The sequence below is a fragment of the Meles meles genome, chromosome 6, assembly GCF_922984935.1.
Source record: "Meles meles chromosome 6, mMelMel3.1 paternal haplotype, whole genome shotgun sequence".
NCBI classification, from domain to species: Eukaryota; Metazoa; Chordata; class Mammalia; order Carnivora; family Mustelidae; genus Meles; species Meles meles.
The window spans coordinates 119,066,050-119,080,100 of record NC_060071.1 but is presented as its reverse complement, the minus strand read 5'-3'; the positions used below and the strand labels follow the sequence as shown (position 1 = coordinate 119,080,100).

Below are 14,051 nucleotides of genomic sequence, written 5' to 3'. Positions count from 1 at the left end.
TCCCCACACTAGGGCTTGCTAGAAAGCCGATCTGCACGTGGGCTGCAGCTTCAAGCAGTCAAGGTGATGGGGCTGAGACCTTGCTGGATCCACTGGGGTATTTATTGTAAGATTATTCTTCATGATGTCTGAATGCTCAGCCAGGTCCCTCTGCCGTCTGTCATAAGGGCAGCGGTTATGGCTGGCTAAGTCATTAAGTAGAGAATCACTTCCGGAGAGCCTACTGTGTGTTTGGTCCTGTTCTAGGCAATGCGGGGTGAGTTGAGAGCAGAGAGACTGCTCTCTCATGGAGCATAATCCTCGTGGGAATGTCCAAAAGGTAAATGCCTATTAAAAAAATAAAAACACTGGCAACTAAGGCTGCACTCAATAGTCAAAGACGGAATGCTTTCGCCTAAGATTGGGATCAGGTGAAGGTATCCACTCCCATTATGCCCATCCAATATTATACCATAAATTCTGGATGGGGCAATAAGGCAAGAAAAAGAAAAGGAATGGATGTGATTGGAGAGGAAGAAATTAAGCTGTTCCTACTTGCAGATAACATAATTGTCTATGTTAAAAAAAACCAAACACATAGGAGCACCTGGATGGCTCAGATGGTTAGATGTCCGGCTCTTCACTTCTGCTCAGTCATGACCTTAAATCTCTGTGCGGGGTGTGGAGACTGCTTAAGAGTCTCTCTATCCCTCTCCCTCTGCCCCAGCCCCTGCTCACGTGCATGCTCTTGCTCTGTCTCTCTCAAAACAAACAAACACATAAAAAACAAAACTCAAGGTATCTACAAAAAAACCCACAAAACAACCTTACAACTGAAGTGACTTTTCTAAGATCAAAGGATACAAGGCCAATACACACGAAACTGTCTTCCTGCAAACTAGTAATGAGGAATTAGAAACTGAAATTTAGAGAAATATTATAATAATTTCTACAAAGGGGGAAATACTAGGTATAAATCTAACAAAACATGTATAGGACTTATATGTTAAAAGCTACAGAACACCAATTAAAGAAATCAAAGACATAAGTAGACATACCATGTATGAGGGTTAGAAGACTCTACACAGCAAAGACATCATTTTTTCTTGAATTGATATATAGATTTAACGCAATTCTGATAAAATTCCCAGCATGACTTTTTTTGTAGATATAGACAAGCTAATTCTGAAACTTATATGAAAAGGCACGCAACTAGAGTAGGTAAGACAATTTTGAAAAATGCAAATCAACTGGGAGGAATTACATCACCTGATTTTAGGACTTACCATAAAGCTACAATAACCAAGACAGTGCAACACTGGCAAAGGAATGAACACACAGATCAATGGAACAGAATGAAGAGGCCCATATAACGATAGCAAATTGATTTTTGGACAGGCACAAACAATTCAATGGAGAAATGATAGTCTCTTTCATAAACAGTGTTGGGATTGGACATGCAAAGGCAAAAAAAATGAATCTCAACCTCAATTTCCCATCGTTTATAAAAATTAACTCCAAATAGATCATAGATCTAAGATCTAAGTGTAAAACATAAAACTATTTAAAAAACCATAAAACTATTAAACTTCAGAAGAAGACAGGCTCTTAACGACATAGGATCAGGCAATGAGTCTTGGACGGGTCACTAAAAGCATCATCCACGAAAGATAAAACTGAAAAACTAAACTTCATTGAAATGAAAAACTTCCCCTGTTGTCTGAAAGATATTTTGCTCAGAGAATGAAACAATAAGGCGCAGAATGAAGAACATATTTGCAAATTACCTATCCCACAAAGCAATTGGTACCAGAATATATAAAGAACTCTCAAAACTCAATAATAAGAATATAAATGACCCAGTTAGAAAATGGACAAATGGACTTGAACAGATACTTTACCAAAGAGGACATACAGATGGCAAATAAACACAGGAAAAGATATTTAACATCCTTAGTCAGGAATGAAATGCAAATTAATACCACTATGCACCTATTGGAATGACTGACACTTAGAAGTGTTGGTGAGGATGCAAAGCAATTGGAAACTGTCATGTATTGCTGTTGGAGATGCATAACGTATATCCACTGGCAAACAGTTTGGCAGTTGTTTATAAACTTCCACATACGCTTACCCTTTGGCCCAGCAGTCCCACTCCTACTTATTTACCCTAGAGAAATAGGCACTGTGTTCACACAAAAATCTATACACAAATGTTTCCTGCAGCTCTATTCATAATGGCCCCAAACTGGAAATAATCCAGTGTTCTTCAACAGGTGAATGGATAAACAATGGTGCACCCATACAGTGAAACAGCATTCGTCAATAAAATGGAATGAACTCTTGATACATGTGACAACAGGGATAAATCTGAAAGGAATGATGTGTGAAATTGTACATACTATGCAATTGTACTTACATGGCATTCTGGAAGAGATGAAATGACAGTATAGGGAACAGATCAATGGTTGGGGACTAAAGGATGGAGAAGGGCATGACTACAAGGGGATAGCATGAGGGAGGTTTTTGGGGGTGATAGAGCTGTTCTGTTTCCTGATCACGGTGGTGTTTCCATGAATCTACTGATGCTATATGTCTGTACACCAAATATAGGTCAATTTTTCTGTATGTTAAATTAAAAAGTAAAAAAAAGTATGTTATAGGAATGATTATATACTCATAAACTGATACAACTACTCTGAAGGAAATGAACATGGCAATGAGGACATAAGAGAGAAGATAACTTGCCTTGTTGGGGGGAGGCAGATGCCAAGAATGGTTGAGGAAGTGATGATTGAGCTGGATTCTAAAGGATGATTTTAGAACTTACTTGGGCCTAAGGAAGGTCAATTCAGATAGAAGAAATAGCAAGTATCAAGGCCCTGGGGCAGAAGGAAGTATCTTTCATTTTCATCTGAAACTGACCAGAACACAGGGAGTGCCCTGAGGGGTGGGAGAGGTGGTGATGGGGAGGGAGGGGTATGAAAGCCCAGGCTGGAACTGTAAGAGGGTCAGATTCTGCTAGACTGAGGGTACAGTTTTATTTTAAAAGGATGGGCAGCCAAGGGTTTTAGGCAAGTGTAACACAAGATCAGATCTAGGTTTTGAAAAAGATCACCAGGGTGCCCTAAGGAGGGGGGGGGGGGTTGGAGGGAGAGCAGGGATAGAGCCTAACTAAGTACACAGGAATCTTGGCGTTGAAAAGAACCTCTAAAACTAGCTTTCCCACATTTTGGGCCAGATACATTTTGTTGGGGGGCTACTGTGTGGCTGTTTAGCAGGATATCTGAACTTTACCTTCTAGATGCCAATAGCACCAACCTTCCTTCCCCCAACAGTGACAACCAAAAATGTATCCAGACACTGCCAAATGTTTACTGGGGTGGGCGAAATCATTCCTGGTTGGGAACGACTGCCCTAAAATAAACAAATCCAGTGTTTCTGGCTTCATAAAAGAATCATCAGGGGAGCTTCGAAGATACGGACGCTGGGCCTCACTCTACAACATAGTGGAATCTTCGGAGCTGGGGTGGGATGGGGTGGGACAGGGCTTCTGTATAGTTTTAAAAGCTCCCCAGATAATTCTGCTCAGAGTGCTGTTTGAACACCACCTGTCCAGTCCAACACCCTCCATCTACAGAGCAGAATAGGGAAGCCCAGAGTAGAGAATGACCTACTGAATGAAGCAAAGGAGCTCTAGAATCCGAGAGTCCTGACTCCTAGACCAGTACTCATTCCATTAGACTCTGTCACCTCTAAACAGCTGCACAGAACATTCCCTCCCTGGGTGAGCTGCAGAAGCCCAGACTCCCTGAATGACCAGCTCTGGCCAACGGAGCCTCCCAGTGCTAAGGCTGCCATGTCCCCTTGCGGCGGAGCCCAAGCCCTCCCTTTCTGCCACTGCTGGAATCTCTGCGATCCTTCTACTCCCACTGCCAAATGTCAATAGCAAGGTTCAGTAACGACTGAAAAATGTATTGTGTACCTACTTGGGATCTACTCCTGAGGCCCAGGTAGAGCTGCCCTCATCCTCAAGGAGTTTCTAGTCCAGTGGGAATAAATATATTAATTCCCACAAAATGCAGCTGAAGTCTGAAGTGGCACCACTGGGAGAGAGAGTCACTTTGCCTGCTCAAGGAGCTGCCTGAAGTCCCAGCAGAAGGAACCTCTTGAGCAAAGCCCCAGGGAGGGGTGTGCAGCAACCACCAGCAACTGCCCCAGTTGAGAGGACTGGAGGGCAAGGGGCTGTCTGAGCTAAGCACTGGCTGGGAGAGGGTAGCCTTCCCCACCATCCCAGAGGCTAAGGGACCTGCTCTTGGTTGTGCATCTGGTGACTGGCCAGCATAGTTGGGCTTCCCATCAAAGTTTAGGTGGCTCAGAACTCATGGGCTTGCTTGTGTCCCCAGGCAGGCCCAGGCAGTGGTCAAAGGTGTTAGCTGACCATCTCATGGAGGTTTACACTGAAGAATCCTTTTGCAAAGGAAATACTCCCCCAAAGGGGTTTTGTGGTGTAGTAAGGCCCCAAGAATGGTTTAGTTTACATACAATGGCTAGGCGTATAAAAGGGTTCTGGTAGGCCTGAAACTAAGCACTTTTTTATCTGCCAATTTTAGGCAGCATTATTATCCATATTCTAAAGATGAGGAAACAGAGGATTTGGTCATGGTCTTGAAAAGCCGCACAGCTATAAAATGGCAGAGCCAAGATTTGGATCCAGATGGCCCAACGTCAAAGTCTTGGACCACTGATTCTCAAACCTTAACATCCGAGTCACTAGCAGGAAATCACTAAAAATGCAGATTCCTGACCCCACCCAGAGCATCTGATTCACTGGGCCCGGGGCCAAGCCAAGGAACATGCATTCCACAGGTACTACAGGTGAACTCTAAACCAGGTAACTCTCAGGCCACACTTGGCCACACTCCCTCTCCCTCTAATCCAGAGACCTTGCAGCTGTCCCAGGGTCTCAGGCAGCAGAAGCTGGGGGGTGGAGGGCACCCAATCCGATGAATCTATCTGGGGCTTTGTACAAATGACCTGAAGCCGAAGGGCTCTAGGATGGCAGGGTCTGTGTTGCAACCAGAGCCAGGAGGGGATCCCAGGAAGCGGTGCCTTGAAGGGCGCTGGTGACAGTGACCAAGGCCTGGCCTGCTGGGGGCCTGGTGCCTCACTCTCTCACCTGCTGCGGGCTGCGCCCACGGTCCAGCCTGGCCCATGAATATGTCCGTCGCGCCACCCTCATTCCGAGGACTTTCACTTTTCTCCTTGAACGAAACCTAACACCCCCAAGCCAAAAGTACCTGGCTAGGCCTTCCTCGCGAGGATATCGGCTGCAAGGGAGCCAGGAGGGCCCGGAAGTGGGGCCTGGGACGGAGGACCCGGGCAACCGCCTCCCGGTCGGAAGCGGCAGTGCAGGTGAAGGGGCGGCCTCTCCAGACCCGGCGCGAGTTAGGAACCCGAGCGCCTACTGCCTCGAAAAGGAGGCGGGGAGGGAGGCGCACGGCTCTCGCCGGGCTTCCTGCCGCGGTCGGGGCTGGCGGCCATCCTCGCCGCCTTCGGGCACCTGCAGAGCACGTCCGTCCGGGGCGGGCCGAGTCCGGTCCCCGGACTCCCAGCCCACCTCGGCCCGGCTGGACGCGTCTCCCCGGCCCGCCGGGTCAGCGAAGGGTTAAGGAGGCTCGCTCCCTCCCCGCGGCTCCCTCACCCTTGGAAAGTCCCCGAAATGACGTTTCAACCCGACAATTAAAAAAGAGTTTAATTATAGAGACAGGCTCTGGGAGCTGGAACAAACTCGGTGGGTCGGCGGGGCCGGTAAACAACTCCGGAGCGAGCGGGCCAGGCCGCCGCCCCGCCGAGCCCGCGCCCCGGGAGCGGGGGAGGGGAGCGGCGGCCGGGAGTTGGAAAAGCGGAGGAAATTCGAGGAATCGGCGCTCTCTTTGGGGGTGGGGTGGGAATAGGGGGAGAAAAAGAAAAAAAAAAGAATAAAGACTTTTTCGCTAGCTTGCGGCGCTGGGGCCTCGTGACGATACTTCTGGCTGGTCTTGTAGCCGCGGGGGGACAGTGGGTGCGGGCCCGGCCTGGGGCCGGGAAGGCGGCCCCACCCGCTCCGGGGCCCCCTTCTCCCTCGCTTCTCCACCCCTCCTCCGTTCCCCCCAGCAGAGCTTCGCGAACCCTCCAGAGTTAAAGACCAATGGGGCTTTTTTGGTGGTGGGAGGGGGAGGGAGATAAAAAGACGAAATAGCTTCACATCAGGACGCAGACTAACATTGTGGTTTTAACACGCAGCCTGCTCTGTCCTGAAATCTGGAACTCATTACCTCATCACCAAGAAGCTGCACGATGCCCCCCACCCCACCCTTGGAGGGGGAGCATGGGGAAAGGAGCGAGCAAACACCCCTTTAAGAAAGAAACTTACACTTGAATGATTTAAATTAAGGTGGATGGAAGTTATTTCCCTTTCTGGCGCTGGCCAGATTTCAAGAAAAGCTGAAAAATGGGAACGGGGCTGGGGGCGGGGGAAAGCAACAGGAGGCTGGAGAGCAGCAGAAGGAAAGGCAAGGGGCAGCAGCTAGGTTAAAAATGGGGGCCGTCATCAGTTTAAGTCAGAGGGGCCATATAACAGCAGACCGGGCTGGGATTGCGTAGATTCGTGGCTGCAGCCAGAAGTTGTGTGTTTCTGAAAGATGAAAAACAACCGGTTCCTTTCGTTGTGATTTGGAAGGTTTCACTGGGTCTGCTCGGAGGTTGACGAATACATCAGAAATGTAATAAAAATGCGTGTGTGGGTGGGTGGGTGGGTGGTGGTGGTGAGAGCGCGACTCGAGCGCTCTGCTCCGCCCGCCCTGTCCTTTCCAAAGAAACGTGCTCATAATGGGGTGACCTAATTACATCGCAATGGAACCCGCTCTTAGCCACTCAGCGCTCGGGGTTTCATAACAGACCCGGCGGCCTCGAGTGCTGGGAAGAAACGTGCGAGGGCTGAGGAGGCGGCCGGGCACGCGGGGAAATAGGAAAGAAACATAGCCCCGCGATTTCCGCCTGGGTTTTCGCTCCAGCACCCGGGCGGGGGCCGTGGGCGACACGTTAACAACTTTGTATTTGGGTGGATGGAGAGGCATGCGAACCTCACAGTAAATATATAACAATCTTAAAGGAGTAATTTATTGGGGAGGGGGCTTTCGGTTTCGAGGATCTGCTACCCTCCTCCCCCCCACCCCGCCAAAACAGCGCAGCGTGACAAGCCATATGTTCCGTTCCCGTGGGGGCGGGGGAGAAGCAACAAGAAGTTGAAAGTGTCGCCTCCCCCATTTCTTTAACTTCATTCTTGCCAAAGTAACTTTTTTTCATTGTTCAAGTGTCTAGGGGTGTGTGTCTATGTGTATGCCCCCTAGTTCAGAGCGCGCGTGGAAATTGGTGCGTTAATGATTTTTTTTTTTTTAATTGGGCGGGAGGGTGGCGGACTGGAAAGGGCATTCGTGAGGGTTCGGGTTTTCTTTATGAAAAACTTGTGCGTGAAATAAATCCCACTCCCAGGCCTGTTAAACAAACAAGCAATCCTCCCGGGAGGTGGGCTTTTCCGCGGCTCCCCCTCCAGCCAGTCCTGCTGCAAAGCGCAGGAGAGTGTAGACGCGTGCGGCGCGCGAAATCTTGCTGCGCTCGCCAGGCGGAGCCGGATCCTCTCCCGGGAAAAAGTCTTCCTAGTTTCACCCACCACTCTACCTCCGCCACGTCTAGGGGAGAAAAAAAAAACACCCCGAAACCCCTAGACCTGAATGCTCTGTGCGTCCCAAATTCCCGATCTCTTGGCCCTGCCCGGTTGGCCCAGCCGAATGAGGAAGAGAATTCGGGAAACGAGTCAAGTTATGGGGGGCACTTGGAGAAGTTTCAGGGGAGATCTGCTCAAGATGGAAACCGCAGCCCGGGCTCTAAGAACGGCCTTCTGCTCCCGCTTGCAAAAAGAGAAAGTCGAGCCCGCCTTCCTGCCCGACAAAAAAACAACACAAAAACAAGAACCCCGAAGAGGGTGGAATGAGTGATGTCACAGAGCCGCGCTCGCAGCCTGACAAAGGGGGGCGCGCCCCTCCCCCTCGCGCCGCGCGGCCCCAGAGAGGGGCGCCCCAAGCGCGGGGTAGCCGAGCGAGAGGACTCGAAACTTTTCCTCTTTAAGAAAAAAAGTTGTGTGCGACTCCCAGTCGTTTTTTTTTTTTTTCTTCTTAGGCTCTTTCCTCGTTTCCCCTCCCCCTTCTTCCTTTTGAAAGTTTTTTTTTTTTTCCCCGAGTTTGACCGCATGGCTGATTCAACTTCAGTGTCAATCAACTTTTTTTTCCCCTCCTCTTCCTCATTTAAATAAGTTTAAAGCTCCTCCCCCCCCCCCCCCCCCCGGCCCACCAAATCTGAACTTTATAAATTGGGCTTCGCGGGCCGCGGCGGGGAGAGTCAGAAAGGCGAGGGGCGCCGGGAGTAGGCGTGTGGGACTCCAGACCGGAGAGCCGGAGGCTGCGCCTTCCCCGCACCGAGACCTTCGCGACACACCAGATCCCCGTCCCTGCCCCGTGCGAGCGCCCAGGATGACCACCACCCTCATGTCTGCCACCATCTTCGACTTGAGCGAAGTTTTATGCAAGGTAGACTGGGGCGGAGGATTTGCTTCTCAAATTTTTCTTTTCTGCTTAAAGAAAGAACCCCTAAAAGTTCAGGTCTTGATAGGCAGGGAAGAGAGGAGGGGAGGCGCGATGGCTGTTTTTTCTGCCTCGTTTCCCCCCCAGTTTAAAGGAATTTGGCTCTCTCCTTTCCACCCTGAGTTTCATCAGGTCTTCGCGGCGACTGCATAGGAATTTGGACATCAGAGATTGGGGGGCGAAGTTGGAGTGGCGGGGCTGCCCGGGGGGCGCGGGGCATTGGCGGACTGGGGCAGTCTTGCGGTGGTTCTGTCGTCCCTAATGGGCTGCTTGAGCCGGGTTTCGCTGATCTGCTCGGGTCGCGCTCCGGGTCTCGCTGCTGCCGGAAGGGGGTTCGAGTCTCTCCAGCCACACTGTCAGCCTGTGGGGTCAGCAGGGGCGCCCTTTGGGGAAGTTGAGTCTCGGGAGGACGTTTTGCTGGGAGATTTCCAACACTGATGTGGAAGGGCTGGGAATGTGCGAGAAAAAGGCCAAGAGTTGTGATTCAAAAGGATGTTGCAGAACGGGTTTGCAGTGGGGCTTCAGTTTGCCCCAGCGCGGTCAGGCTTCCTTCTGTGCTAGCCTTTGGGGTGGTGAAAACTTTGGGGTGAAAATGGGACTGGGGTTGACCCGGTTACCTGTTTTCCAAGAGAGTGGGGGGCCTCGACAACAAAATGCCGGCCTGATGAGCTCAAGGGGCTCTGTGAGGAAGGATTTAATGGGGCCTCCTTAAGTGGTATAGATTGCCAGCCTGGTGTGGAAAAGAAAAAAAAGCTGGTTTTAAACACTAAATGTTCCAGGAGTGCAGTTTGAGTGTATATAGCAAAAGCCTATGGATGTTAAATTATTTTTGCCCCCTCTCTCCAATTTGAGAGCAGGGAGCTGCTAGGCTACTTTTAATTGCTAAAGTGTTTTGCCTTCTTTTAAACACGTCGGGTCATGTCGCTCTCTTTTCTCAGCTTGCTTCTCCAGTCGGCCCAGCTGCCAGGGCCCCAGGGCTGCAGGGCTGGGGTGCAGGGACGCCGAGGAGCTGAAGAGCAACATGAAAAAAGTTTGAATTTCAGCTTCCTTCCCTCCTTGCGCTTTCCCAGACTCCAGTTGCCCTGGCGGCTCCCTGAGCTTTCCAGCACTTCCTTCTTTTCCCGGCTTTCTCGCTCTTTGATCTATTTCTCTTTTTTTCTCGCCCTCTGCAACCCACCCCCCTCCCCGCAGGAGTTTTTAAATGAACCTTATTGTTGGGAACCGGCTCTCAACTTGGTTCCTGTAATCCGCTCCGTGGGGTGGTTGGTGTTACAGATTCCCGATCCCCTGCAGCTGATCCTAAGGGACCAACTTTAGAATTTGCACAATGACACCCACATGGGCTGGGAGCCAACTCCCAGATCCCCGGCTTGCACCCTTTCCAAATCTTGGGTGCAGATTGGGCAGGTGACCAGGGGCCCATTGGAACAGAAACCTGTTTGTGATGGCTCTGCTTCCCTCCCCCCAAATCCACTATTGACTAGGAGGCGGGTGGGGGGATGTGGTGCCTTCCTTTCCCTTCCCACCTGCAGCTTTGCGTTAAAGATTAAACACTGGCGCTCTTATCCACGCCTGCCCTTGCAGCCAGAAGACTAACTGCAAAGGCATCTTCCCAGTGGAGGGAGGGGGTGGGGTGGGTAGGCTGAGAATGGTGGGGAGATCACTGTAGAAGACACCCCTTCCCAAGCATGGGGCAGTGAATTTTGTTTTTAGGAAACCCATTGTGCTCCTGGCCGGGACCCTCCACCCCTGACCTGGGATTTTTCTTGCCCTCTTCCTCTCCTCCTCCTCTCTGCAAGATAAAGCAAAGGCAGTCTGGAAACCTGTTGCCAAAGGAAGGGAACACTTCTGAAGAAGGAAGTTGAGAGTGTTAGGCCAGGTCATGTGTGTGGGTGTGTGTGTGGTGTAGTGTCTAGTGTCAGTGAAGGAGGGATTGATTAAAAGGGAGGTCCTTCTAGTGTCCTGAGGTTTACCTGTTAGGGGGAAGGGGAATCTAGAGAAGTCTGAGTTGGGTGAGATATTTTGAGCTGAGGAATCTAGATTTTGTGGATCAGCGTGGTACCTTTGGTGACAGGATACGGGGGCACGTTCCAGGGGTGTGCAGGGAGTAGGGTGCATGTGTAACAATTTCATAGTGCTTGCGATTTTGTGGTTTCTTGTGTATGGGGCCAAAGTAAAGGTAGGTGGCTGGTCTGTGGGAGGAAGAGTGGGAGGGGCTTGCTAGGACAGAGTTAGCGATGGTTCCTTAGAGACACAAGGGCCATTTCTGCTGGTGGAGGGGGATACCCTTAGCGGTCCCTTTCTTGGCCCTGGTGGATGGCCTTTATCACTGACCACACTCTCTCTTCCCTCTCTTCTCTCCAGGGTAACAAGATGCTCAACTACAGTACTCCCAGTGCAGGGGGCTGCCTGCTGGACAGGAAGGCGGTGGGCACCCCTGCCGGCGGGGGCTTCCCCCGGAGGCACTCGGTCACTCTGCCCAGCTCCAAGTTCCACCAGAACCAGCTCCTCAGCAGCCTCAAGGGCGAGCCGGCCCCAGCTCTGAGCTCTCGGGACAGCCGTTTCCGAGACCGCTCTTTCTCAGAAGGGGGCGAGCGGCTGCTGCCCACCCAAAAGCAGCCGGGGAGCGGCCAGGTCAACTCCAGCCGCTACAAGACGGAGCTGTGCCGTCCCTTCGAGGAGAACGGCGCCTGTAAGTACGGGGACAAGTGCCAGTTCGCTCATGGCATCCACGAGCTCCGAAGTCTGACCCGTCACCCCAAGTACAAGACGGAGCTGTGTCGCACCTTCCACACCATCGGCTTTTGCCCATATGGGCCCCGCTGCCACTTCATCCACAACGCCGAGGAGCGCCGTGCCCTGGCCGGGGCCCGGGACCTCTCTGCTGACCGTCCCCGCCTCCAGCATAGCTTTAGCTTTGCTGGGTTTCCCAGTGCCGCTGCCACCGCCGCTGCCACGGGGCTGCTGGACAGCCCCACGTCCATCACCCCACCCCCCATCCTGAGTGCCGATGACCTCCTGGGCTCACCCACCCTGCCAGATGGCACCAATAACCCCTTTGCTTTCTCCAGCCAGGAGCTGGCGAGCCTCTTTGCCCCTAGCATGGGGCTGCCTGGGGGTGGCTCCCCAACCACCTTCCTCTTCCGGCCCATGTCCGAATCCCCTCACATGTTTGACTCTCCCCCCAGCCCTCAGGATTCTCTCTCGGACCAGGAGGGCTATCAGAGCAGCTCCGGCAGCAGCCACAGTGGCTCTGATTCCCCCACCTTGGACAACTCAAGACGCCTGCCCATTTTCAGCAGACTTTCCATCTCAGATGACTAAACCAGGGTAGGGAGGGACCCCCTGCCTACTCCACCCCGCCCAGACTCCTTCCCCTCACCTCCCTACCCATCTGATTCCCTACAACCCCTGCATTAACAAGGTTAAGCTCAACCCCTTTCCCCCCAACCTTGGAATGCCCCCTCCCCCACTCCTAACCCTCCCCTCTAACATAAGGACAAGTCAATTTGTCAGTAGCTTCCTCTGGCTTGAAACCCCCCTCTCCTCGATTTTATAGCCCACTTACCACGCATAACAGACAAGTCCCATATTTGTCAGTAGATGCCTTTTTCCCCCTCGGCTTAAGCCTTAAGTGCCAAATCACAAAAGAAAAAGCAGTAACAGTTTACAGAAGCAATTTTTAGTGCCTTGTAATCTAACTTTGTCACTGTGACTACATTACCTCTTCAGCGCCAGAGGGCACCCGTGGGCCTCCCAGAGCCTCTGCCCATGGGGAGGGGGAGGGGACCCAGAACCAGCAGCTCCCTCCACTGGCGGCCCAACTGCACCTTCCCTTACTTCAGCCTCCCACACACTTCCTCCTCCCTCTCCCCATGACCCCCACACCCCTTTTGGGAGAGTTGTTGCCAGACTCGGGTTTTTGGGGAAACCTATCTTGACATTCAAAACCTTTTTCTTCCCGACCTGAACCTCTGTTGACTAATCTTGCCTGGGTTCGTGTAGGTCTACAGGAAGGAAGATTGAAAAAAGTGGATGAAGATTGTGATATAAGTGGGACTTTGTGATTTTAATTTTTTCTTTTTTTTTTTCTTTTTTTTTTAAGTGGGGAGGATGGGGAAGCTAGATGGACTATGAGAGACTTGATTTTGGTGCTAAAGTTCCCCAGTTCATATGTGACATCTTTAAACAAAAAAATAACAAAAAACTGAGAGAAAAGCTAAAAAAACATGTAAGGGGTGAGCAGTTAATGGTATTCATTCCACATACAATATCTGTGTAAAACGATTTCCTGTAGAAGTAGCTTTAATGGTTTTTGCTCTAGAATACCGTAGGTCTATCCTTAGAGCACTCACGCCATGCTTTTTTCCCTGGGTTTTAAACTTCATATAACTTTCAGAAATTGGAGAGCAAAAATTTTGCTTGTCACTGCACATCAATATAAAAAAGCTTATTTAACTTATCAAAACGTATTTATTGCCAAAACTATGCTTTTTTTTTGTTAATTTTGTTCATATTTATCGGGATGACAAATCCATAGAATATATTCTTTTATGTTAAATTATGATCTTCATATTAATCTTAAAATTTTGTGACGTGTCTTTTTCCTTTTTTTTCCACAGTTTTAATATATTATTCTTCAACGACATTTTTTTGTAACTTTACACTTTTTTTGGTTATTTTATTTTAAAAAAATGAAAAATTAATTTAAAAAAATGCAAAAAACTGTTGGATTATTTATTTTAGAAATTTCCCCCTTTTGTGTTGGACTGCAAATTGAGTTTCTTCTTCTTTAGGCCTTTTCACAGCTAGGACTGAGAATGTATGTCAAAGTTCTGTGACAGTACAGAAGGAAAACAACTTTTAGGTATGGCTTCTAAAAGGGAAAAAAAAAAAAAGAAACCCTTTGACTTCCACGTGCCCATCTCAAGACATTCCGACTGCAGATTTGAGGTTCTGGATTCCAGGTTTGGAGTTTTCCAAGGTTAATGCAAACAGAACTGGCACACACATTAAGATGAATGTAATTATTATTCCTCTTGCTGGTCACTACCGTCGCTTTCTATTTCTTTCTTTGTGTGAATTTATTTAAAAGAAAAAACTTTTTGTAACGACTATTTGCAGTTTAAAAATCAATAAACCCCGTTTTTTTTCAAGAAACACAAATGGTGAAGCTGGCCTTACTTCGTGGTTTTACTTTGTCTATAGGTTTGTCCATGTGAGGGATGCAGGTGCTCGGGAGGAAGAGGGCCCCTGGTTGCTTTTTTCCTTCCTCCTCAGAACTCAACCTATACCTGTTGATGGGGGTAGTTTCAGCGGAGAGGGGATGGGATGGAAATTTATTGCAAAGGAGCCCAAATTTCTCTATTAGCCTCCCAGTGTATTGGTTCTTGA

At 49.8% G+C, this 14,051-nt stretch overlaps 1 protein-coding gene across 1 annotated transcript; it reads left to right on the top strand.

Annotated features, from left to right (window-relative positions):
* Positions 1-8,413: 8,413 nt before the first annotated feature.
* Positions 8,414-13,817, top strand: ZFP36L1 (ZFP36 ring finger protein like 1). The gene is made up of 2 exons (XM_046008613.1): positions 8,414-8,603; positions 11,022-13,817. Exons 1-2 carry the CDS (start codon positions 8,547-8,549, stop codon positions 11,979-11,981), a joined length of 1,017 nt encoding a protein of 338 aa, XP_045864569.1. The 5' UTR covers positions 8,414-8,546; the 3' UTR covers positions 11,982-13,817.
* Positions 13,818-14,051: the final 234 nt, after the last annotated feature.

Excerpts from the sequence above, each read along its gene's own strand:
- ZFP36L1 (XM_046008613.1), top strand. The coding sequence starts at position 8,547 with ATGACCACCACCCTCATGTCTGCCACCATCTTCGACTTGAGCGAAGTT. Across the intron at positions 8,604-11,021 it reads TGAGCGAAGTTTTATGCAAG|GGTAACAAGATGCTCAACTA; the intron begins GTAGACTGGGGC and ends TCTTCTCTCCAG.